The sequence below is a fragment of the Salmo salar genome, chromosome 11, assembly GCF_965601325.2.
Source record: "Salmo salar chromosome 11, fSalSal1, whole genome shotgun sequence".
NCBI lineage: Eukaryota > Metazoa > Chordata > Actinopteri > Salmoniformes > Salmonidae > Salmo > Salmo salar.
In genome coordinates this window covers 19,455,001-19,481,853 of record NC_138301.1, presented here as the reverse complement: position 1 = coordinate 19,481,853, position 26,853 = coordinate 19,455,001, and the positions used below count along the sequence as shown (strand labels likewise).

The 26,853-nt window shown below is 43.1% G+C and overlaps 1 protein-coding gene across 2 annotated transcripts in view; it reads right to left on the bottom strand.

The window, feature by feature from the left end:
- Positions 1-26,853, bottom strand: part of LOC106562107 (polypeptide N-acetylgalactosaminyltransferase 18) — a 102,956-nt gene that overhangs the window by 15,364 nt on the left and 60,739 nt on the right. For both annotated transcript variants that reach the window (XM_014126700.3, XM_014126701.3), the window contains exons 4-9: positions 20,150-20,333; positions 17,138-17,335; positions 16,529-16,643; positions 6,940-7,125; positions 2,258-2,395; positions 61-156 (exon numbers count right to left, since the gene is read on the bottom strand). In XM_014126700.3, the coding sequence (XP_013982175.1) occupies positions 61-156; positions 2,258-2,395; positions 6,940-7,125; positions 16,529-16,643; positions 17,138-17,335; positions 20,150-20,333 (917 nt within the window). The remainder of the gene's footprint in view (positions 1-60; positions 157-2,257; positions 2,396-6,939; positions 7,126-16,528; positions 16,644-17,137; positions 17,336-20,149; positions 20,334-26,853) is intronic.

Sequence of the window (26,853 nt, the reverse complement as noted above, 5' to 3'; positions counted from 1 at the left end):
ACAGAGACAGAAATGATATAGCAGCGATATGGGCTGAAGAAGGCTCGAGGGGGTTCTAACCTGAGGTGTCATCCCATGACAGAGGTACAGGATGGGGACATTGTCGGTGTCCGGCCCCTGGTCCAGACACAGGTCACTCTTCAGAAAGTTCTTCAGCTGAGGGAGGAGATGCACACAAAGGGAGTCATAATTTGATATGTCACTCAATCGGATAGTTCAGGGAGAGGTTAGCTGTGTGACAGAGAATCAATGAGACCTTAAATTGATTCAAATATTCTTGCTATCACAACGCCCTATTCAATCAAACCAGAGAGCAGGTTTCCGGTATAACTTCAAAACAACACATGGAGGGAACAATTTCTGTTCTTTGCAGAACAACATGACAAAGAACATAAATGGGATTTGTAATTCAAACACAAAGCCTTGTGTTTGCACAGTTATTTCAATCTGTAGCAGCATTTATTTTAAAGATCTAATCAACAGGTTTGTGTGAGGAGAGGGGAGGTACTCTGGAGACTAGGATTGGTGGCTGGGAGGATTAAGATTTGTTTGCCTTGCTGTCCGTGAGGACAGGATTAGGTACGGATATGACATTACAAGGACACAACCAGAGACTGTGCCTGTCAACTCCCCACTGGCACAGGAAGTGTCTCATTCTGTCTGCTGATCATTAAAAAGCCAGGCAGCGACTGAACACGATGGAATAAAGTCTAACAGACAACGTATAACAATTTCACTGAGGTTCCATGAAATGAAAAAAATTATAACGTGCAAGGTTCATGTATGAGTGAATAAAACCTGGGGCTGCTTGTCAGTGTGGTGTGTAGCATAACCTTTGACCTCAAATGCTGTGCTGAACACAGTCTGCATTCTGGATAACGAATTCTATGACAAAAATTATTGACAAGTTCATGAAATGCACCTAGCAAATGCAGTGTAATGAGGATATGCTATTTTCGAACCCACTTACTCCTTGAATTAATTTTAATAAGGCTGACCTATTTTCCTCTCCATATTTCTACCTTTCATAATAACATGGAAATACAGAGAAGGAAACCAACCATAAAATGAAGACTGTACTCCAATGAGACCACTTTTTGGGTGTGTCACTGTAGATTCAGGCATATTGCACTGATGCACTGTGGCCACACAGAACTAAAGCTGTTTGTGTTGAACATGAATTGCTAATATAAATACTGCCAGCGTGCCCTCATGGCCAGAATACAAATTCAGAAACATTTGTCTAGCATTGCTGAGAATTCTATTTGGCCACACAGGCAGATCTCTGTGAGAGGAGGTGACATAAAACAAGCTCTGCTCACCAGCCCCACCACTGCACAACAATTGTGCATACTCAATGGTATACCCTCATGAATACACATTTCACTCTTTCTTACATGACAGTGCACAATGCTCTGTTCGTGTGTGCATAGACTACCCAATAGACAACCTTTTATACACTATGTATACCAAACAATATTGAGTTGTAGACCCCCCCCCCCCCCCCCCTTGCCCTCAGAGCAGCCTCAATTTGTCGGGACTCTACAAGGTGTCGAAAGCGTTCCACAGGGATGCTGACCCATGTTGACTCCAATGCTTCACACAGTTGTGTCAAGTTGGCTGGATGTCCTTTGGGTGGTTGACCACTCTTGATACACACGGGAAACTATTGAGTGTGAATAACCCAGCAGCGTTGCAGTTCTTGACACAAACCAGTGCGCCTGGCACCTACTAGCATAACCCGTTCAAAGGCACTTAAATCTTTTGTCATGCCCATTCATCCTATGAATGACACGCATACACAATCCATCTCAATTGTCTCAAGGCTTAAAAATCCTTCTTTAACCCGTCTCATTCTGTTCATCTGCACTGATTGAAGTGGATTTAACAAGTGATATCAATAAGGGATCATAGCTTTCGCCTGGATTAACCTGGTCAGTCTATGTCATGGAAAGAGGCTTCTGTTTTCTCCCAGAGTCTGAGTTCCTGCACCTTTTCCACATCATGCCCACATCATGTCCAAGCTTTAGTGTGCCAACACTGGCAGTGCACACAAAGACTGAGGCTATGGTAGCCATGTCCACGTGTTTCAGAGCCAAACTGCCACAGAAATGCATCTCTGTGAAATTAATGTATTCCTAACTGCAGTCATCCAAATCGTAACTGATTATTTGTTCAGGCATGGACCGCATGGTTTATTCTGTGGAGGCTTTACTTGACATAGCATTTCCATTTTTGCAGAGGGCATGTTGCTTACCACTCCATATGCAATGGTGTCTGTGTACATCCTCATCTCTGGGTAGATGTTGACCAGGTACCACCGAAACGTCTTACACTGGAGCCTCTTCCTCAGGGCCTTCCTCTCAGAGATATCTCCAATGTCTATTCCTGAGTCCTGCACACACACATGCATGCAAACACAGAGAAACAGTTCGGCCGTGATTGCTGTAAAGATACAAATGCATAAAGATATCATGCATAGGAAAGGGCATATGTGCCAAGCTCTTAGGTGGAAAGAGGAATCAGATTCCCAGTTTCCCTGATTTCAGAGAGGCAAGACTCACTGAGGAATAGTTTTAGTCCGTTTCAATGTGACATAACTCCTGCGAGCCCTCCATGTTCCCTGTATAAAGAACCGCAGGACTAAGTGACTGACTTTAACATAATCTGCCATTTCCTGTGAGTCCTCACGCTGCCACAGTCACACTCTGGCCCAGACTTCCTTCTGCAGCAAGCTGCCGCTCCTGCCCACTATACCCTAATTATCTTAATTGCTGCCTTGCTGACAAACTTAAAAGCTGAAGCAGACCTGATAGATCCAACATCAACTGCAATGGAGGCAACTTGCAGCGTACTGAGATACGATAAATGGACTGACGAGAGTCTAATAGACAAAACAGCAACAGCTGTGACTTGAAATGAAGTAGGTTTCTAATACGTTTGGACAAAATAAATTCACGAGACTAATCCTGAGACCAAATTTCCCTCCAAGCTTGTTGGGTAGAATTGCAGAACTCAGTGTATCGATATCAATTTAGTGATTTGCCTGCTGATGCTCATCTAATTGCTCATCTATTTGAAAGGCGTTTTTACATCATTGTGAGTATTGAGTGCAAACAGGAAAACTATTAAGCATCTAATCAACTCAGACTTTGTTCAAAGAAACACCAGGCATCTCTGCAAATGTATTAGAACATCTATATGTTATACAGTTGAAGTCAGAAGTTTACATACACCTTAACCAAATACCTTTAAACTCAGTTTTTCACAATTCCTGACATTTAATCCTGGTAAAAATGCCCTGTCTTAGGTCAGTTAGGATCACCACTTTATTTTAAGAATGTGAAATGTCTGAATAATAGGAGAGAATTATTTATTTCAGCTTTTATTTCTTTCATAACATTCCCAGTGGGTCAGAAGTTTACATACACTCAATTAGTATTTAGTAGCATTGCTTTTAAATTGTTTAACTTGGGTCAAACGTTTCGGGTAGCCTTCCACAAGCTTCCCACAATAAGTTGGGTGAATTTTGGCCCATTCCTCCTGACAGAGCTGGTGTAACCAAGTCAGGTTTGTAGGCCTCCTTGCTCACACACGCTTTTTCAGTTCTGCCAACAGATTTTCTATAGGATTGAGGTCAGAGCTTTGGGATGGCCACTCCAATACCTTGACTTCGTTGTCCTTAAGCCATTTTACCACAACTTCAGAATTATGCTTAGGGTCATTGTCCATTTGGAAGACCCATTTGGGACCAAGCTTTAACTTCCTGACTGATGTCTTGAGATGTTGCTTCAATATATCCACATCATTTTCCTTCTCATGATGCCATCTATTTTGTGACGTGCACCAGTCCCTCCTGCAGCAAAGCACCCCCACAACATGATACTGCTACCCCCGTGCTTCATGATTGGGATGATGATCTTCGGCTTGCAAGCCTCCCCCTTTTTCCTCCAAACATAACAATGGTCATTATGGCCAAACAGTTCTATTGTTGTTTCATCAGACCAGAGGACATTTCTCCAAAAAGTATGATCTTTGTCCCCATGTGCAATTGCAAACCGTAGTCTGGCTTTTTTATGGCAGTTTTGGAGCAGTGGCTTCTTCCTTGCAGAGCAGCCTTTCAGGTTGTCAATATAGGACTTGTTTTACTGTGGATATAGATACTTTTGTACCCGTTTCCTCCAGCATCTTCACAAGGTCCTTTGCTGTTGTTAGAGGATGAGTTGCACTTTTTGCACCAAAGTACATTCCTCTCTAGGAGACAGACCGCGTCTCCTTCCTGAGTGGTATGATGGCTGTGTGGTCCCATGGTGTTTATATTTCGGTACTATTGTTTGTACAGATGAACGTGGTACCTTCAGGCGTTTGGAGATTTCTCCCAAGGATGAACCAGACTTGTGGAGGTCTACAATTTTCTTGGCTGATTTCTTTAGATTTTCCATGATGTCAAGCAAAGAGGCACTGAGTTTGAAGGTAGGCCTTGAAATACATCCACAGGTACACCTCCAATTGACTCAAATTATGTCAATTAGCCTATCAGAAGCTTCTAAAGCCATGACATCATTTTCTGGAATTTCCCAAGCTGTTTAAGGCACAGTCAACTTAGTGTATGTAAACTTCTGACCCACTGGAATTGTGGGTCAGAGTAGATGTCCTAACCGACTTGCCAAAACTATAGTTTGTTAACAAGAAATTTGTGGAGTGGTTGAAAAACGAGTTTTAATGACTCCAACCTGTGTATGTAAACTTCCGACTTCCGTTTTCTTCACAATACAGGTGTAGGATCTTAATTTGAGCCAGTTTACTACAGTAGGAAAATAATCCTGCTGCAACAGTTAATTATAATTATTTATTATTTTATTTAACTAGGCAAGTCAGTTAATAACACATTCTTATTTACAATGACAGCCTAGGAACAGTGGGTTAACTACCTAACAGATTTTTACCTAGTCAGCTCGTGGATTCGATCTAGCAAACTTTCGGTTACTGTCCAACAACTTTAACCACTAGGCTACCGGCCAATTTATGTGGTTTATAATTAATGGACATTTGTTTAGGGGTTGATATACACTGCTCAAAAAAATAAAGGGAACACTTAAACAACACAATGTAACTCCAAGTCAATCCCACTTCTGTGAAATCAAACTGTCCACTTAGGAAGCAACACTGATTGACAATAAATTTCACATGCTGTTGTGCAAATGGAATAGACAACAGGTGGAAATTATAGGCAATTAGCAAGACACCCCCAATAAAGGAGTGGTTCTGCAGGTGGGGACCACAGACCACTTCTCAGTTCCTATGCTTCCTGGCTGATGTTTTGGTCACTTTTGAATGCTGGCGTTGCTTTCACTCTAGTGGAAGCATGAGACGGAGTCTACAACTCACACAAGTGGCTCAGGTAGTGCAGCTCATCCAGGATGGCACATCAATGCGAGCTGTGGCAAGAAGGTTTGCTGTGTCTGTCAGCGTAGTGTCTAGAGCATGGAGGCGCTACCAGGAGACAGGCCAGTACATCAGGAGACGTGGAGGAGGCCGTAGGAGGGCAACAACCCAGCAGCAGGACCGCTACCTCTGCCTTTGTGCAAGGAGGAGCACTGCCAGAGCCCTGCAAAATTACCTCCAGCAGGCCACAAATGTGCATGTGTCTGCTCAAACGGTCAGAAACAGACTCCATGAGGGTGGTAATGAGGGCCCGACATCCACAGGTGGGGGTTGTGCTTACAGCCCAACACCGTGCAGGACGTTTGGCATTTGCCAGAGAACACCAAGATTGGCAAATTCGCCACTGGCGCCCTGTGCTCTTCACAGATGAAAGCAGGTTCACACTGAGCACGTGACAGACGTGACAGAGTCTGGAGACGCCGTGGAGAACGTTCTGCTGCCTGCAACATCCTCCAGCATGACCGGTTTGGCGGTGGGTCAGTCATGGTGTGGGGTGGCATTTCTTTGGGGGCCGCACAGCCCTCCATGTGCTCGCCAGAGGTAGCCTGACTGCCATTAGGTACCGAGATGAGATCCTCAGACCCCTTGTGAGACCATATGCTGGTGTGGTTGGCCCTGGGTTCCTCCTAATGCAAGACAATGCTAGACCTCATGTGGCTGGAGTGTGTCAGCAGTTCCTGCAAGAGGAAGGCATTGATGCTATGGACTGGCCCGCCCGTTCCCCAGACCTGAATCCAATTGAGCACATCTGGGACATCATGTCTCGCTCCATCCACCAATGCCACGTTGCACCACAGACTGTCCAGGAGTTGGCGGATGCTTTAGTCCAGGTCTGGGAGGAGACCCCTCAGGAGACCATCCGCCACCTCATCAGGAGCATGCCCAGGTGTTGTAGGGAGGTCATACAGGCACGTGGAGGCCACTCACACTACTGAGCCTCATTTTGACTTGTTTTAAGGACATTACATCAAAGTTGGATCAGCCTGGAGTGTGATTTTCCACTTTAATTTTGAGTGTGACTCCAAATCCAGACCTCCATGGGTTGATAAATTGGATTTCCATTGATTATTTTTGTGTGATTTTGTTGTCAGCACATTCAACTATGTAAAGAAAAAAGTATTTAATACGTTTATTTCTTTCATTCAGATCTAGGATGTGTTGTTTAAGTGTTCCCTTTATTTTTTTGAGCAGTATATTTTTGATAAGGGAAAATTAAGTCTGACATTTCAAAGTGGAATTTACAAACTTCGGAAGCCTTTTTAAACCTCAAATACTCTACAAGTTTAAAATGTCCTGCATTGTAGGAAAATTCTCCTGCAACAGGGTGATCAAATTAAGATCCTAAACCTGTACACTAACGTACTACACTATACATCACTCCTTATTTACAAATTACCACTAGTAAGACAATATTCCCCACCCTGACCACTTGCCCACCCTCCATTAGACATGGTTCAGTAGACTCCATCCAGTTAGCAGCTGACAGACTCTCACCTCCTGGGGGATGTTCCAGGCCATGTAGACATGGCTCTTAAACTCGTCCATCCAGACCTCCGCCACCCTCAGGGCGTTCCGTCTCACGTGAGACGTCAGGTCCTCAGTGTAGGGCTTGTGGGCACGCTCTATATGGGCGATACGGGCACAGGGCAGGACTTCCACACTGCCCCCACACTGCCACACCTGGTATCACACATAAAAAGACAGAGGGAAAAACATGGTTAATCATCAGTTGTGCTAAAATCATGTTGCCGGGCAGGAAAAGACCCAGAGCAGATCTAGAGCTCCAGAGGATGCTCCAGGAGAAAGACTCAGATCTGAAGCCTCTTACTCTGAGGCTGACAAGGCTACATAAGTTCCACCTCTCTACTTGATCCAAAAAGCCTGTCAGATCCAACCAGGAAGAAGAAAACCCGGAAATACCTCTCCTTGGTCCAGATAGTACTGTGAGGTGTTGAGGGTGCCAGAAGCCTCATCAAAAAGGAGCACCATGTCTTCACTGACATCTGACATGCTGTGTCTGACTTAGTGGGGTAACAGTTTTAATTCCTGATGTGAGATGACATTTGGAGTCCCAGTGCCTTATGCTTAATGTCATGATTAATGGCTGCTAGGAGAGCGAGAGGGAGAGAGAGAGATAGACACACACAGCAAGAGCGAGAGAGGAAGAGAGAAAGAGAGTGTGTGAGAGAATGAGAAAAAGGGAGAAGTATGTCAGTAACACCATTCCTACAGTATGGCCATATCGCCTGCTCTTTCTTAGATGTAGGGTAATGCTGTGAATCACTGTTGTGATAAAACTGTCTGCTCTTTGTCCCCTGTGGCTCTGTATATCTGTGCTCTGCCTGCTTTTATCTCTCTGCTCCGGCCCTGAAGAGCTCATAGCCTCCAGTCAGGAGCCTCTCTCCTCTCGACTCCCTCCACAGCACAGCACTAACTGACATCCAACCGGGCTCCAACGGGCTAACATTCCATCCTGAGAATTCCTGCACACCGACATTCATTCCACATCTCCTCTTGTCAGGTCCAACACACAAAAATTCACTACAAAGCTCTGATGTTCTTCCAGAGTTCTTCCAGAGTTTCTGGAGAGGAAATGCTCATTCCACGATGTTATCATTTCCTACATTGCTGCCCACAGCACTACCTGAACTGGCATGGAGAGTAGATCCGCCCCAGCGGAGGAGTTTTCCTTCCTCTGTCTACCTATAGCACTCAGGGACAGCCACAGAAAGCTCTAAGTCGTCTATCAGGGGATACGAAGCAGGACACACACACACACACACACACACACACACACACACACACACACACACACACACACACACACACACACACACACACACACACACACACACACACACACACACACACACAGACAGACCCAGAAAGAGAAACAAGAGCACACAGAACAACACACAATTACAGACCACAACAGTCAGACTACAGCGTTACAGGAGTGATACAGCTCAATGACGCAAGTCCTGTAATTGATGATGTCTGTGACTGCTGTGCTGTGATGTACTTCCAAGGATAAGGCACTCTGTCATATTCTCTCACAGAGGCGTTCAGTCTTGCTTTCCAGAGTCACCTCCTCTCCTCTGTTTGCTGTGCTCATTTATCCATGGCAAACTAACCAACTGGCAATGTCAACACCCACAGTCCTATTTCCCCATCCAGAGATTCTACTAAACAAACTGAAGGGGCAAAACAGGCATCTGTGAAAAAGTAACATACATGTATGTCAATATTTTCCCCTGACCTGAGTGAACCAAGTGAACTGGTGTTAATACACTACAGACAGAGAACAGACAGAAATCTTCATCAGTCTTTGATTGGAGGTGCAGAATAGGTCCTCAAGAACATCAAACTGCTCTTATCATCATCCTCATCATCATCCTCCAATCTTCTCAGCCCTTATGGCATGGGGCAGAGTATGGACACGCCAGATCCAGACAGATGATGACCTCAGACAGACAGATTACAGACACATGACCTCGGTGAACCTTCTTCAGGAAAACCATTTCACAACCCACTCATTCTCTCTCTCACATGTCAAGACTGTACTTCATGTTACAGGAGCTGTGTATACCAAGCATCACAGAGAATGTGTTATGACATAGTTTTCCAGCCATTGGCTTATTGCATCAACATTGTGAATAGGGTGTTGAACGGAGCAGTTCACAACATTCAGCGTACAACTGGCTTTGGAATCTATGGAATATGTCCTGCCTACAATAACTAATATAGCAAAACAGTCTCAAAGCCTATGGACCTTAACATTAATAAAAAGTCAATTGTTTTACCTGACATTTTAAGTAAATTACTTCTGTGTGACACATAGGCTACATTAATAGTCATTCTATGCAGTATGTGTTAATTTCCATGCAGTCTGCAACTACATTTGCAGTTCCAGAACGTACTTATCAACCAGAGATACCTGTTGCAGAGCAAACTGTAGGTGCATCCTATGTCTCCTGTTTATACACAACATGACTGTATTGTATACTGTTTATAGGGATAAGATAGGGCTAGGATATAAATTAGTCTAAAGCTAGTTATGTTTTAATATGAAAATGTTCATGCTTTCCATACATATCCATACTCATTCAAAAACCTTTAATTTAACAGGGTTATTCATAAACAGTCTTAGAGAGCGTATAACATTTGCATAACTGATCTATAAGCTTCTTCACAGTGTTCAACGATCCCAATTTCTCCATCCAAAAGAAGTCACAATGGCTGCATCTCCAAACTGTGCAGGTGTTATGAAAGAATATGTATGCAAAGCCAAACATTCTCAATAGGGTTGAATGGCAGGAACCTGATTACCGGTAAATTATAATAAATTATTTATATGAACGGCATGACGTGAAATGGAACTGTTAAATTATATGCAATGTCTAAAACTGGTTTCTCTACGGCCTCAGCATGATGAATCAACGCTCAGGGCGGGGACAGACCTATCATTTCTAGGGATGTGCGATATATCGGTGAACATATCGGCAATCGGACGATATTAGCTAAAAATGCCAACATCGGTATCGGCCCGATGTCTAGTTTAACGCGGATGTGAAAATCCGATGTCAGAAGCTGATGTGCATACCTATATAACGTAGGTACATGACGTAAAGAAGCTATGTTAAATGTTGCATTCCTAACCTAGCCCACAATGTCTGCTGTGTGGATCGAGCAGTCAACAAGTCAAGCAGTCATTTGAAAGAGTAAGAACATTTCAGTGAGACAACTCAAAGGCGAAATCCATTAGCGGCAAGATAATGAAATTCATTGCCCTTGACAATCAACCATTCTCTGTCGTGGTGATGTTGACTTTCGCGACTGGTTGAGCACAGGTACACGTTACCAAGTGCGATATTGTTCAGATGTTGCCCTACCAGAGTTACACAGTCATAGTGTCACTGCTATTAGCTTCCCGACATACTATGGTATGCCGTTTGGGACTTTGCGTGTCAAAAAAGATACAGGTCAAATAACACTATTTGACAATAACATTATTTGACGGTTAAATAAGCTTTTAATTTGACACGTCAAATAACAGTTCTATTATAGAATGTTGTGTGTTCTGAATTTGCACGTGCAAGCCAAGCGCCACCACGACTATAAGTAGCACTGTCAAAGCTGTACAAAAAAAGTATGCAAACAAGCACGCCGGCCACAAACGATGTGTTTACAATACCGCTTTAGTAATAAGGCATTATTTGCTCGACCGCTACTTCTGGGGTAGCTAGCTAGCTTTAGCTTGGTACCTAGCTAGCACCAATACAACCAGCCTGAAAACAATGACCAGTAGAAACTGCAGTTATTTTCATTATTCTTAGCAATGTTTTAGGAATCCTTGTAAGTATTAGCTAGGTAGCCACTTGTTGTTCACCTATTTAAATTGAACTTCAGTTCATGAAAATAAATGGCTAGCCAGCTACTCAATCCTGTTGCCCAAAGCTAACGTTTTAAGCAGCCTGCTAGTTTCATCTGGCTAGCGAGGCTTGACCTGAACGGGCTGTGTTGTGAAGCTAGCCACAATAAGGATTAGGCACAATAGCGGAATTTGCCTTCAAAATAAAAGTACCTCTTTGAAAGTGATGCAGAAGTTTACAATTGGTGGAATCATGCCATATTTACACTTGGTAATGTTAAACAAGGTTGGAATGTGAAGCAATGAAATGGGATATCAGTCTACTCGGTGACACCCAAAGAATACAACTGTGAAGAGTTTACGCAAATATTAGCGTTGTAGCGCTTATCAAAAAGGCTTCTCAACAGTTTTTACCCACAAGCCATAAACCTCCTGAACAGGTAATCAAATGACTACCTGGACTATTTGCATTGTGTGCCCCCCCAACCCCTCTTTTTACGCTGCTGCTACTCTCTGTTTATCATATATGCATAGTCACTTTAGCTATACATTCATGTGCATACTACCTCAATTGGGCCGACCAACCAGTGCTTCCGCACATTGGCTAACCGGGCTATCTGCATTGTGTCCCGCCACCCACCACCCGCCAACCCTTCTTTTACGCTACTGCTACTCTCTGTTCATCATATATGCATAGTCACTTTAACCATATCTACATGTACATACTACCTCAAATCAGCCTGACTAACCGGTGTCTGTCAAATCAGCCTTGCTACTGTATATAGCCTGTCTTTTTACTGTTGTTTTATTTCTTTACTTATTGTTCACCTAACACCTTTTTTGCACTATTGGTTAGAGCCTGTAAGTAAGCATTTCACTGTAAGGTCTACACCTGTTGTATTCGGCGCATGTGACAAATAAACTTTGATTTGATATCACGGGACTGTGACTGTGTGAAATCCCCTCCCAAGTCAGCCTATTGAGTGTATTGACATTCACATTGCACTGTACAGCTTTACTTAAGGATTGGGGATCAATGATATGGGGTATCGGTCTACTCAATATATTTTTTCACAATGTCCTCCTCAGAGTTATCTGACTCCAAAACATCCACGCAGTATTGTTTTTCCTCTGGAATAGTGTTCAATACACATAGGTTGACAATAAATGTGGGTCAATTCACAGTTGTTTCAGAGTCTCGCAATAAGAGCTACGATGCTAATGTTCTCTGGGTGTCACTGAGTAGACTGATGCCCCATGTCATTGATCCACAATCCATAGGTAAGGCTGTACAGTGAAATAAGTATGCTCCCAATGCAATTCTAAAGTATAATATATCCAGTGTGATTTCAACAGATTGTCAAATTAACAAATGATTGTCTTTTGTTGATTTTATATAACATTCCAACCTCATTTAGCATTATCTATTAAATTATGGCATAATTCTACTATATATGTATTAATTTGCATCACTGCTAATGTCATACTTTTATTTTGAAGGCTAACCGCAAAGTCCACTATTGTGGCTAATCCTTATTGTGGCCAGCTTCACATAGATGGGTCCGACAACCGTTAATCAAATAAGAACTGTCTTATAAATTAGGGTTATTTTAGATGACACCTAGCTATATAGTTAGCTACCTAACTATAGCTACTGAAACAGATTGCCATTTTGCTATGTTTTTGGGGAAGAACATTGTTTGCATCCTAAAAGGCCAGCATCCCGGAGTCGCCTCTTCACTGTTGACGTTGAGACTGGTGTTTTGCTGGTACTATTTAACCTGTTAGGGCTAGGGGGCAGTATTGACACGGCCGGATAAAAAAACGTACCCGATTTAATCTGGTTACTACTCCTGCCCAGTAACTAGAATATGCATATAATTATTGGCTTTGGATAGAAAACACCCTAAAGTTTCTAAAACTGTTTGAATGGTGTCTGTGAGTATAACAGAACTCAAATGGCAGGCCAAAACCTGAGAAGATTCCATGCAGGAAGTGGCCTGTCTGACAAGTTGTGTTTCATCTTGGCTATTTTTATTGAAGACTGAGGATCTTTGCTCTAACGTGACACTTCCTACGGCTCCCATAGGCTCTCAGAGCCCGGGAAAAAGCTGAACGATATCGAGGCAGCCTCTGGCTGAAACACATTATCGCTTTTGGCAAGTGGCCGATCAGAGTACTATGGGCTTAGGCGCGTGCCCGAGTCGACCGAATGCTTTATTTTCTTTCGTCTGTTTACCTAAACGCAGATTCCCGGTCGGAATATTATCACTTTTTTATGAGAAAAATGGCATAAAAATTGATTTTAAACAGCGGTTGACATGCTTCGAAGTACGGTAATGGAATATTTAGACATTTTTTGTCACGAATTGTGCCATGCTCGTCACCCTTATTTACCCTTTCGGATAGTGTCTTGAACGCACGAACAAAACGCCGCTGTTTGGATATAACTATGGATTATTTTGAACCAAACCAACATTTGTTATTGAAGTAGAAGTCCTGGGAGTGCATTCTGACGAAGACAGCAAAGGTAATAACATTTTTCTTATAGTAAATCTGACTTTGGTGAGTGCTAAATTTGCTGGGTGTCTAAATAGCTAGCCCTGTGATGCCGGGCTATCTACTGAGAATATTGCAAAATGTGCTTTCACTGAAAAGCTATTTTAAAATCGGACATATCGAGTGCATAGAGGAGTTCTGTATCTATAATTCTTAAAATAATTGTTATGCTTTTTGTGAACGTTTATCGTGAGTAATTTAGTAAATTCACCGGCAGTGTTCGGTGGGAATGCTAGTCACATGCTAGTCACATGCTAATGTAAAAAGCTGGTTTTTGATATAAATATGAACTTGATTGAACAAAACATGCATGTATTGTATAACATAATGTCCTAGGGTTGTCATCTGATGAAGATCATCAAAGGTTAGTGCTGCATTTAGCTGTGGTTTGGGTTTATGTGACATTATATGCTAGCTTGAAAAATGGGTGTCTGATTATTTCTGGCTGGGTACTCTGCTGACATAATCTAATGTTTTGCTTTCGTTGTAAAGCCTTTTTGAAATCGGACAGTGTGGTTAGATTAACGAGAGTCTTGTCTTTAAAATGGTGTAAAATAGTCATATGTTTGAAAAATTGAAGTTTTTGCATTTTTGAGGTATTTGAATATCGCGCCACGGGATTACACTGGCTGTTGAGTAGGTGGGACGCAAGCGTCCCACCTAGCCCAGAGAGGTTAAAAGCGAGGAAGGAATGAAGCAACAATAGAGCGAAAGAGGAGGCAGGCTAATAACATTAGTTGAAATATTATGAAAGGTGTATATATGTGCCAGCCTAGACATTTGAAAAATAGGCCCTATTATATTTAAACATTTAAAATCCAATTCTTTAGCCTATACTTGTAACTTTGTAGGCCGCATGTGCTGCACCAGAATTGGATGTTCTGTCCATCCTTTATCATGGTTTGAACGATGTGTGTAAAATAGGCTACAATATAATAGGCTACAGTGTAATACAATACAGTACAGTAATACAGTTCACAATCAAAAGGTTTAGCCTACTGGAGCTAGTTTCATTTATTTACCTAAGAGAGCATATAGCTAGCTACATCTATGGGCTTTTATGTTTTCTGTCGTGGGTAATGTGCAGTAGCTTATATAATATGTTTTGAATAACGGCACAATCATTTGGTCTTTTTTGAGCTTGGGCTCATTAAATGTCGAATGTAGGGCCCATAAAATGTATTTAATAGCTCAGGCTTGAATTTTTCGATTAAAGCTCTAATCAAATCCAGACATAGGCCTATTTATATACTTTATAATGACACTCCCGGTTTTGGCGGGAAATACTCAGGATGGAACATTTGTAAAATACCAGGAAAATATTCAACCCTAATTCTCACCCTCTAGCAAAACAAAGTACATTTCTGCTTTGTGTTTTATTACCGAATTAGATTTGAGGGATTATCTTTCAGAAATATAATTTAGATTTGGCCGTCGTCTACAGCTGGGTTTTTCATCAGAAAAGACAGAAACATGTTGTGCCCTCTAGCTCCAACAACAGCCAGTCAGCACTACTGTCCATTTCCATTCCCTAGCCACACATTCTGCAAGCTAAAGCAGCACACAGGGGACGGTTATGTTAATCTCTGACACATACAATAAATAAATGAACACCATTCATTGTAAATGCCATTCACATGACATTTCATGATCCTTGTATATTTTCTTCCAGTGACAGAATGTGAACATGGTGCAGCTGTCATCCTGATACACCCAGGACATCCCCCTACAGATTAAGCCCAAGCCTGGACCAGAAAGGTCCCCTGCGCTGTGCAGCAGTGTTGGCCTTGTGTGTGAGTGTATCTGTGAATGTCCCTTAGCGCTGTTCTGGTGTCAGCCAGAGTGTGTGCAGGTAGGTGGTCTGCAGGCAGGACCAATATGCTGCAACAGGCCGGCCCTGCTGGAGCTCAATGGGGTTGCTGATCTGGGACCAGTTCCAGGGCCTCTATGGGCTCCAGTCCTGCAGCTCTCAGTTCACTGCATCACCTTCTGTCAGACCAACGCCACCTATCAGTCCACACATCCAGGACACAGACAAGGGCTGCAGGCTACATCACATTAACCCTCCATCCAGGGATCACTTCCTATATGACTCCGTCCAGAGGGGCTCCACAGGGCTCAAGCAGCACATCCGGAGGCACAGATTTCCTTTGTCTCTATTTTTAGAGGTAGAGTTAACTGAAATAATTCATCAACTGTTTGTACATAGCGGTATGCAGGACACTGATGTATTATGTAGGTGATAAAATCACCAATGTTTTCAGCAGAAAGCAATCAGCAGGGCCATTATCAAGCCCCAAATCCTAAAAGCATGTAATTTTATGAAGGAAAATTCCTTATGGGACTAATCTCCTCCTCTTTCCTAAAGAGTGACTGTTGATTACATCTCTGTCATTACCGAGGATGGATATTTCCCCACGTTGGCATCACATGGTAAGCCTTCTCTCTCTCTCTCTCTCTGTCTGTCTGAGGCTGCGCTGTAATCTACAGAATACAGCTGGAGGAAGACTGTGTTTGTCCCCTGTCTCTGGGTGTTATTGTTGGAGTTGATTGCTGTTTTAGTGGCGGTATATGTACAGTGAGTGTAGCAGGGTTATTATTAGACCTCCCTGGGGAAGTCGTGCCTCCTCTGGCCCATCTGCTCATTGTACTGCTGAGATCCACTGACTCTGCCTCGGAGACAGAGCTGAGGCAGGGGAATGGCCTGTCACTCACACATACAGGGGATATACTTGACTGGAGGTATTCTCGATAGTTTGAAAATATGACGTAAGATTAACACAGATAAATATAACTGGCACAACCCAAAGCACTCTTTGAAGTCTATAAAAGGTGTTGGTTTAAAATCTGACATTTTTCTTTGCTAGGAAATAAGGGGTCCTTTAAAGACTGAAGTAGAAAAAAAATTATGACTTTGGGGTGGTATAACTCCTCCTAGTCCTCTTACTACACATTGTTAATGTGTTCTAATTACAGACCGCACAACGCTTTGAGCCAGAGGACACTTTACATAAAAAGTAGAGGGAGGCCAAACTCTAAAGGTAGGGCTGCCAAAAACAGTGTGGGTCATTATCGCTGTTAATTCTCCAGGATCAGAGCCACTGCCTAAATGAACGATGCCCTGTGCCTGCTGGAGATGGCGTCATTACTCACCCTGACCCCCAGCTCCACGTTCTCGCCCCCGTACACCTCCATCCCCTCGTCAAGCAGGCCAATTTCCTCAAAGTACAGCCTGTCCACCACGAAGCAGCCAATCAGAGAAGGGCTCCTACACCATCACACATGGAGTAGATACAAAATGTATTTACATGTGTTAGTCGAACTACTGGATACTTTGCTGAACTAAAAAATAAGAACGTGGGAGTCATGAACACATTAATCAATCAATGTGTATTTCAATGTGTTTACCTATGTGTCATGTCCTGTTTTTGTCCTACACAAGGAAATAAGTGTTTTTACGCTTTCATGTGTCATCTTCTCGGTATGTTGTACTTAAATACTGTATTTTTTATATTTGTACAAACTGTTTTACCCCAAATAAAATATATCGAAATAATATTGTGTTCACATGACTTACAGTATATTCTAATACACCTGGATGCTTAATTGGCATGTATACTGTATGTATGCATTTTCCTTGTAAATCAGAAAACACACTGCATGTTTTAACAGGTGTTATGAAACAATGCAACCATCACATTCTGCCTGCATACAAAAGCGCTGAAAGAATCTATATTCATAAGTACCCATATTTCTACCTACCTAATTGGAGCACTGTTGTTGGCCTGGTGAAACCAGGACTTGGGTGGGTTGAGGTAGCGGCACCACAGCTCCCAGTCGAAGCCCTGAGCAGACAGTGGGTACTCTTCAATCTCAAACGTGTCGTATTTGATGTTATCAAACGACGGAGAGATTATGCGTGTTCTGTCCTCCTGAATTCTCATGAGAATAGGCTCAGCCCTTCAAACACATAGTAGAACGCAATTAAGTTTGAGTATGTGAGAAGGTATCTCAATTACCTATCCTACACATGTAAACGAGGACCATGTGCAATATACACTGCTCAAAAAAATAAAGGGAACACTAAAATAACACATCCTAGATCTGAATGAATGAAATAATCTTATTAAATACTTTTTTCTTTACATAGTTGAATGTGCTGACAACAAAATCACACAAAAATAATCAATGGAAATCCAATTTATCAACCCATGGAGGTCTGGATTTGGAGTCACACTCAAAATTAAAGTGGAAAACCACACTACAGGCTGATCCAACTTTGATGTAATGTCCTTAAAACAAGTCAAAATGAGGCTCAGTAGTGTGTGTGGCCTCCACGTGCCTGTATGACCTCCCTACAATGCCTGGGCATGCTCCTGATGAGGTGGCGGATGGTCTCCTGAGGGATCTCCTCCCAGACCTGGGCTAAAGCATCCGCCAACTCCTGGACAGTCTGTGGTGCAATGTGGCGTTGGTGGATGGAGCGAGACATGATGTCCCAGATGTGCTCAATTGGATTCAGGTCTGGGGAAAGGGCGGGCCAGTCCATAGCATCAATGCCTTCCTCTTGCAGGAACTGCTGATACACTCCAGCCACATGAGGTCTAGCATTGTCTTGCATTAGGAGGACCAGGGCCAACCGCACCAGCATATGGTCTCACAAGGGGTCTGAGGATCTCATCTCGGTACCTAATGGCAGTCAGGCTACCTCTGGCGAGCACATGGAGGGCTGTGCGGCCCCCCAAAGAAATGCCACCCCACACCATGACTGACCCACCGCCAAACCGGTCATGCTGGAGGATGCTGCAGGCAGCAGAACGTTCTCCACGGCGTCTCCAGACTCTGTCACGTCTGTCACATGTGCTCAGTGTGAACCTGCTTTCATCTGTGAAGAGCACAGGGCGCCAGTGGCGAATTTGCCAATCTTGGTGTTCTCTGGCAAATGCCAAACGTCCTGCACGGTGTTGGGCTGTAAGCACAACCCCCACCTGTGGACGTCGGGCCCTCATACCACCCTCATGGAGTCTGTTTCTGACCGTTTGAGCAGACACATGCACATTTGTGGCCTACTGGAGGTCATTTTGCAGGGCTCTGGCAGTGCTCCTCCTTGCACAAAGGCGGAGGTAGCGGTCCTGCTGCTGGGTTGTTGCCCTCCTACGGCCTCCTCCACGTCTCCTGATGTACTGACCTGTCTCCTGGTAGCGCCTCCATGCTCTGGACACTACGCTGACAGACACAGCAAACCTTCTTGCCACAGCTCGCATTGATGTGCCATCCTGGATGAGCTGCACTACCTGAGCCACTTGTGTGGGTTGTAGACTCCGTCTCATGCTACCACTAGAGTGAAAGCACCGCCAGCATTCAAAAGTGACCAAAACATCAGCCAGGAAGCATAGGAACTGAGAAGTGGTCTGTGGTCACCACCTGCAGAACCACTCCTTTATTGGGGGTGTCTTGCTAATTGCCTATAATTTCCACCTGTTGTCTATTCCATTTGCACAACAGCATGTGAAATGTATTGTCAATCAGTGTTGCTTCCTAAGTGGACAGTTTGATTTCACAGAAGTGTGATTGACTTGGAGTTACATTGTGTTGTTTAAGTGTTCCCTTTATTTTTTTGAGCAGTGTATAAAAACTCTGCAACTAGCTTTCTGTTGGGTCCATTGTAACTAAGGGTCCCAAAAAAATATATATATAAAAATTTGTATTTTCCTACTAGCACTGACTTTGCTGATAACTACTTTGAGGGAACATGTATTACTACGACTGTGATATGTGGTTGTCTCACCCAGCTATCTTAAGATGAATGCACTAATTATAAGTCGCTCTAGGATAAGAGTGTCTGCTAAATGACTAAAATGTATATGTAAAATATAAGCCACTGGGAAAACAGAAACGTGAGAATAGAGCATAGATGTGTTAATGATTCATTCATACACAAAAACAATGCAAACAGTATACAATAATTGTGCAATCATGCTCAGTAATGGCTTGGATTAGCCACATACCGATAGTTACAGGGTGGCAGGTAGCCTAGCGGTTAGAGCGTTGGGCTAGTAAACGAAAGGTCGCTAGTTTGTTCACTTTCTTGGCTCAGGTATTCAATCTTTTGATGTGCCCTTGAGCAAGGCACTTAACCATAGTTTGCTCCAGGGATGCTGTACTACTATGGCTGGCCCTGTAAAACAACACATTTCTCTGCACCTATCTAGTGTGTGACAATAAAAACAGATTAGGTTGTAGAAGCTGAGTTGGAAAATTAATCTATTGTATTCTGAACAAACCATGTGCGTAGGCGCTCCTGCCAAGTATTCAGACTGAAACAATGAATCAGCCTGTAGCAAGTGCACATCTAGGTAAAAGCATTCCTGAGGGATGCTATTTGTGCTATGTAGGTTTAATACCGAATCAGCACAGATTAAAAACAGAAATACTTGGGATGCTGTTCAAACCGCCCTGACAGATTTGGGTCAGGCTGTTGAGACCACAATTCGACGGTATGAGAACTCTGTCAGAGCAATGATCGTTGTGCCCCAGGGAAGTATGGGAAGGGCCTACAGAAGGCCTCACACACTTCCTGCCATACTGTCATCATAGACAACATGCCATGCCAACACACTGGCAACTCTTAGCTATACCTCAGAAGGCAATAGTCTTCGATCAAATGTGGCTTTGAGCATGGCCATAGAGTGCTGTACCTGAGAACCTATATGCTTCACAAATCAGTGTATTGAAGTGTGTTAATGCACTTTGTGTATATGTCATGTGACTCACCAGCCTATGTTGAACTCCACGTGGGCGTCGAACAGGGCCACAACCGGAGCGGTGGCCGCCCTCCACCCACTCACCCTGGAGCGGATCAGACCCTCCTGCTTATCATGGCGCACCACCTTGATGAAGCCGGGCCGCTGGCTGTTGGTCGCAGACACAAAGTCCTGTAGCTTCTCCTTCAGCTCGTCTAAAGGAGAAACACACATGATTACGCACACACACACATGCACACACACATATGCACACAATAATGTGTTAAACCTAGAGTTTCCTCATAATCTTTTTATGAGGTAAGTAAGAGATACTACTGATGATACATAGACGACACCCCACCCAATAGACTCCATCTTATCCACCTCAGGGTATTTAAGTGTAGGGGGAGGCTGCCAAAAGCACTCATGCTCCACTGGTTTGATCACTAGACCAAAGAACTTGCCTCCAGTTGTAGGGCTCCATAGGTCTTGCTGTACATGAGGGGATATTGCAATCCTGAAGAATCAGGCCGCAATTCTATCAAAAGCGTGAAAGTAAAAGCAGGAATTGGGCACAGTTGGGGTGCTTTTGGCCTCAATACAGTATTTAACTTTTTGACAAACCAACAAGTCACCTCATAATCAGTTCAATATTATACTTCTGAGTCACACAAACTGTAGGTTTATGGAAATGAATAGGCCTAAATAAAGATGGTGGCATAGTGCCACAGGCTTGTAAAGTGTTGCTATAGGGGTCAACCAAAGACTGTGTTTCTCTTAACCCCTTACACTCATGGGTATTGGCCTATAAGGCTAAATTAAAATGTGTATGCATAACCATGGTAGCAATTAAAAGGGAACAGATTGGAGATTATGGGAAAATTATTAGACTAAACAGTTCAACTGACACAAGACTCAATCCAAACATTACACTTTTGATTTTATTTACATTTTACATTTACTGTACTTTCTGCCACGTTTGTTAATAGGAAATCTGAAAATACTCTGGATACATTCAATAATATGATAAGAATATTCACAGGAAATTTGTGGTAGATTCAACATAATTACACGGGTTTGAGTAAGAGGTCTATCTGGTGTCTCAAATTGGCCACACACCTCCCCAAAGTGTGCACAGTTCCTAAGTTATTTCAATGCACTTTTATGACTCAAAAAAAGAGTCCTCAATTATAAGGTGCCTTTTTTTTGCTCTCCTAGCTGTGAGGTTGAGGAACTAGAGCAAGCACACTTGAAGTTGTTTTGCTTGGAACACAGACCTGCATCCCTGCCTTCACACAAATACTACTGTTGTTTACACAATTCAAAAATGTTCCATTACAAATCACATTCTGGGTTAGGGTGGGCATAATTTGAAAGCTTGATCTATTGCCAGCATAACTAGCTAAATTCAAAAAAATGATCTTACAGTGTTAGGTTTTCACAAGGCAATTCAGAGAAGCAGATCGTCATTTGTGTGGGCATAGAATGGAATCATAAGTGCATGACTCCATTCTAAACCCTGTCTTTCAAAGATAATTCGTAAAAATCCAAAAAACTTCACAGATCTTCATTGTAAAGGGTTTAAACACTGTTTCCCATGCTTGTTCAATGAACGGTCGTTAAGACACTAACAGCTTACAGACGGTAGGCAATTAAGATCACAGTTATGAAAACTTAGGACACTAAAGAGGCCTTTCTACTGACTCTGAAAAACATAAAAAGAAAGATGCTCACGGTCCCTGCTCATCTGCGTGAACGTGCCTTAGGCATGCTGAATGGAGGCATGAGGACTGCAGATTTGGCCAGGGCAGCTGATCGTCCTCGCAATGGCAGACCATGTGTAACAACACCTGCACAGGATCGGTACATTCGAACATCACACCTGCGGGACAAGTACAGCATGGCAACAACAACTGCCCGAGTTACACCAGGAACGCACAATCCCTCCATCATTGCTCAGACTTTCCGCAATAGGCTGAGAGAGGCTGGACTGAGGGCTTGTAAGCCTGTTGTAAGGCAGGTCCTCACCAGACATCACCGGCAACAACGTCGCCTATGGGCACAAACCCACTGTCGCTTGACCAGACAGGACTGGCAAAAAGTGCTCTTCTCTGACAAGTCAGAGTTCTGTCTCACCAGGGGTGATGGTCGGGTTTGCGTTTATCGTTGAAGGAATGAGCGTTACACCGAGGCCTGTACTCTGGAGCGGGATCGATTTGGAAGTGGAGGGTCCGTCATGGTCTGGGGCGGTGTGTCACAGCATCATCGGACTGAGCAGCACATGAGGAGATGCACCGCAGTACTTAATGCAGCTGGTGGCCACACCAGATACTGACTGTTACTTTTGATTTTGACCCCCAAATATTTACACATGTTCATTTTGTTGAAAATAAACGCAGTTGACAGTGAGAGGACGTTTCTTTTTTTTGCTGAGTATATGTGTGGTCTGTGGAAAAAATGTATTCCCAATACAACATAGGCTCATTCTATTTAGGACACCCCAGGGTATAATGCCATAGCATCTTGCAACTGATCATAAACCACTGTATATTACATGAGTTTTATGATATGGAAATGTGAAGTGCACATGGCTTGCTTGTATGACATCAAAGCAGTATTTATTATAATCCTCAACATCTCATCTTTCAAAATACATTGCGTCCTCGTCATATACACACACCATTTCCATCAATCAAATAAAAAAGTTGCAAGTTGCTCAATTAGCGGGAGTGGTGGAGGCAACTTTGACCCTTTTCACACTACGACAGATTCTCTAGAGGTTTTGGGAGAACACCCTTGGCTATACTTTTTTTTATAATGTGAACTTGCTAACTTTCTACCGCAACCTTCGGAAGTAGCGCACAACGCTCGCCTGACAGTTTCCCCCTTTTGAAACAAGGCAGTATGAACAGAATTGCTTTGTTCAGACTAACACTTCTAGTGCAATAATTTTGATACAGCTGAAATGTATAGACATTTTCCAAAAATTTGAGACAAATTTTATTGAGTTTTTACCTGCACTGAGCCACTTCAAATTATGGAGGCCCATCCCCACCACCAAAATAAATGTATAATGTCGATAGTAGATCATACAAAAAGGATATATTTTTTCTTTCATTTTTAACATTGTGTGGTGATTTCAGAGGCGGCATCACAGGTCCCTGAGTAAGGCAGTAGCCTTGGCTTGTGCGAGCTGGAACAGCACATAGCAGGAGACTACCATTGAAGTCGGAAGTTTACATACACCTTAGCCAAATACATTAACACTCAGTTTTTCACAATTCCTGACATGCAATCCCAGTAAAAACTCCCTGTTCAGGTCAGTTAGGATCACCACTTTATTTTAAGAACGTGAAATGTCAGAATAATAGTAGAGAGAATTATTTATTTCAGCTTTTATTTCTTTCATCACATTCCCAGTGGGTCAGAAGTTTACATACACTCAATTAGTATTTGCTAGAATTGCCTTTAAATTGTTTAACTTGGGTCAAACGTTTTGGGTACCCTTCCACAAGCTTCCCATAATAAGTTGGGTGAATTTTGGCCCATTCCTCCTGACAGAGCTGGTCTAACTGAGTCAGGTTTCTAGGCCTCCTTGCTCACACACACTTTTTCAGGTCTGCCCACGAATTTTCAGTAGGATTGAGGTCAGGCCTTTGTGATGGCCACTCCAATACCTTGACTTTGTTGTCCTTAAGCCATTTTGCCACAACTTTGGAAGTATGCTTGGGGTCATTGTCTATTTGGAAGACACATTTGCGACCAAGCTTCAACTTCCTGACTGATGTCTTGAGATGTTGCTTTGATATATCCACATAATTTTCCTGCCCCATGATGCCATCTATTTTGTGAAGTGCACCAGTCACTCTTGCAGCAAAGCACCCCCACAGCATGATGCTGTCACCCCCGTGCTTCACGGTTGGGATGGTGTTCTCGGCTTGCAAGCCTCTCCCTTTTTCCTCCAAACTTAACAATGGTCATTATGGCCAAACAGTTCTATTTTTGTTTCATCAGACCAGAGGACATTTCTCCAAAAAGTACAATCTTTGTCCCCATGTGCAGTTGAAAAAAGTAGTTTGGCTTTTTTATGGCGGTTTTGGAGCAGTGGCTTCTTCCTTGCCGAGCGGCCTTTCAGGTTTTGTCAATATACAGTGGGGGAAAAAGGATTTGATCCAATGCTGATTTTGTACGTTTGCCCACTTACAAAGAAATGATCAGTCTATAATTTTAATGGTAGGTTTATTTGAACAGTGAGAGACAGAATAACAACAAAAGAATCCAGAAAAACACGTCAAAAATGTTATAAAATGATTTGCATTTTAATGAGGGAAATAAGTATTTGACCCCTCTGCAAAACATGACTTAGTACTTGGTGGCAAAACCCTTGGTGGCAATCACAGAGGTCAGACGTTTCTTGTAGTTGGCCACCAGGTTTGCACACATCTCAGGAGGGATTTTGTCCCACTCCTCTTTGCAGATCTTCTCAAAGTCATTAAGGTTTCGAGGCTGTCGTTTGGCAACTCGAACCTTCAGCTCCCTCCACAGATTTTCTATGGGATTAAGGTCTGGAGACTGGCTAGGCCACTCCAGGACCTTAATGTGCTTCTTCTTGAGCCACTCCTTTGTGTATTTTGGGTCATTGTCATGCTGGAATACCCATCCACGACCCATTTTCAATGCCCTGGCTGAGGGAAGGAGGTTCTCACCCAAGATTTAACGATACATGGCCACGTCTATCGTCCCTTTGATGCGGTGAAGTTGTCCTGTCCCCTTAGCAGAAAAACACCCCCAAAACATGTTTCCACCTCCATGTTTGACGGTGGAGATGGTGTTCTTGGGGTCATAGGCAGCATTCCTCCTCCTCCAAACACGGCGAGTTGAGTTGATGTCAAAGAGCTCCATTTTGATCTCATCTGACCACAACACTTTCACCCAGTTGCCCTCTGAATCATTCAGATGTTCATTGGCAAACTTCAGACGGGCATGTATATGTGCTTTCTTGAGCAGGGAGACCTTGCGGGCGCTGCAGGATTTCAGTCCTTCACGGCGTAGTGTGTTACTAATTGTTTTCTTGGTGACTATGGTCCCAGCTGCCTTGAGATCATTGACAAGATCCTCCCGTGTAGTTCTGGGCTGATTCCTCACCGTTCTCATGATCATTGCACTCCACGAGGTGAGATCTTGCATGGAGCCCCAGGCCGAGGGATATTGACAGTTCTTTTGTGTTTCTTCCATTTGCGAATAATCGCACCAAATGTTGTCACCTTCTCACCAAGCTGCTTGGCGATGGTCTTGTAGCCCATTCCAGCCTTGTGTAAGTCTACAATCTTGTCTCTGACATCCCTTTAAGAGTGTGCTCCTAATCTCAGCTCGTTACCTGTATAAAAGACACCTGGGAGCCAGAAATCTTTCTGATTGAGAGGGGGTCAAATAATTATTTCCCTCATTAAAATGCAAATCAATTTATAACATTTTTTACATGCGTTTTTCTGGATATTTTTGTTGTTATTCTGTCTCTCACTGTTCAAATAAACCTACCATTAAAATTATAGACTGATCATTTCTTTGTCACTGGGCAAACATACAAAATCAGCAGGGGATCAAATACTTTTTTCCCCCACTGTAGGACTCGTTTTACTGTGGATATAGATACTTTTGTACCCGTTTCCTCCAGCATCTTCACAGGGTCCTTTGCTGTTGTTCTGGGATTGATTTGCACTTTTAGCACCAAAGTACGTTCATCTCTAGGAGACAGAACGTGTCTCCTTCCTGAGCGGTATGAAGGCTGCATGGTCCCATGGTGTTTATACTTGTGTACTATTGTTTGTACAGATGAACGTGGTACCTTCAGGCATTTAGAAATTGATCCCAAGGATGACCCAGACTTGTGGAGGTCTAAAAAAATACAAATCTGAGGTCTTGGCTGATTTCTTTTGATTTTCCCATGATATCAAGCAAAGAGGCACTGTGTTTGAAGGTAGGCCTTGAAATACATCCACAGGTACACCTCCAATAAACTCAAATTATGTCAATTAGCCTATCAGAAGCTTCTAAAGCCATGACAGCATTTTCTGGAATTTTCCAAGCTGTTTAAAGGCACAGTCAACTTAGTGTATGTAAACTTCTGACCCACTGGAATTGTGATAGTGAATTGTAAGTGAAATAATCTGTCTGTAAACAATTGTTGGAACAATTACTTGTGTCATGCACAAAGTAGACGTCCTAACCGACTTGCCAAAACTATAGTTTGTTAACAAGACATTTGTTGAGTGGTTGAAAAACCTAAGTGTAGGTAAACTTCAGACTTCAACTGTATACCTGTGTTCTCTGTCTGTTGTCAGTTCATTTTGTTTTGTGAAACCTACCAGCGGTTTCCCCCTTGCTCCCTGTCTGTTCCAGTTTTCCCCAGTTTTGACCATTCTGCCTACACTGACCCTGAGCCTGCCTGCCGTTCTGTACCTTGCCAAACCACACTGGATTATTGACCCCTGGATGCTCTGACCCTGAGACTGCTTGCCGTTCTGGACCTTTTGCACCCTATCTTGATTTCTGTCCTCTGCCTGCCCTTGACCTGTCGTTTGCCTGCCTTTGTACTAGTAATAAACTTTTGTTACTTCGACACTGTCTGCATCTGGGTCTTACCTGTAACGTGATAGTACGAACTGGCTATGACAGACCCAGCAGACTCAGACCAGCTCCACAATGCTGTCTCCCTGTAAGGAGCCACCATTGGAA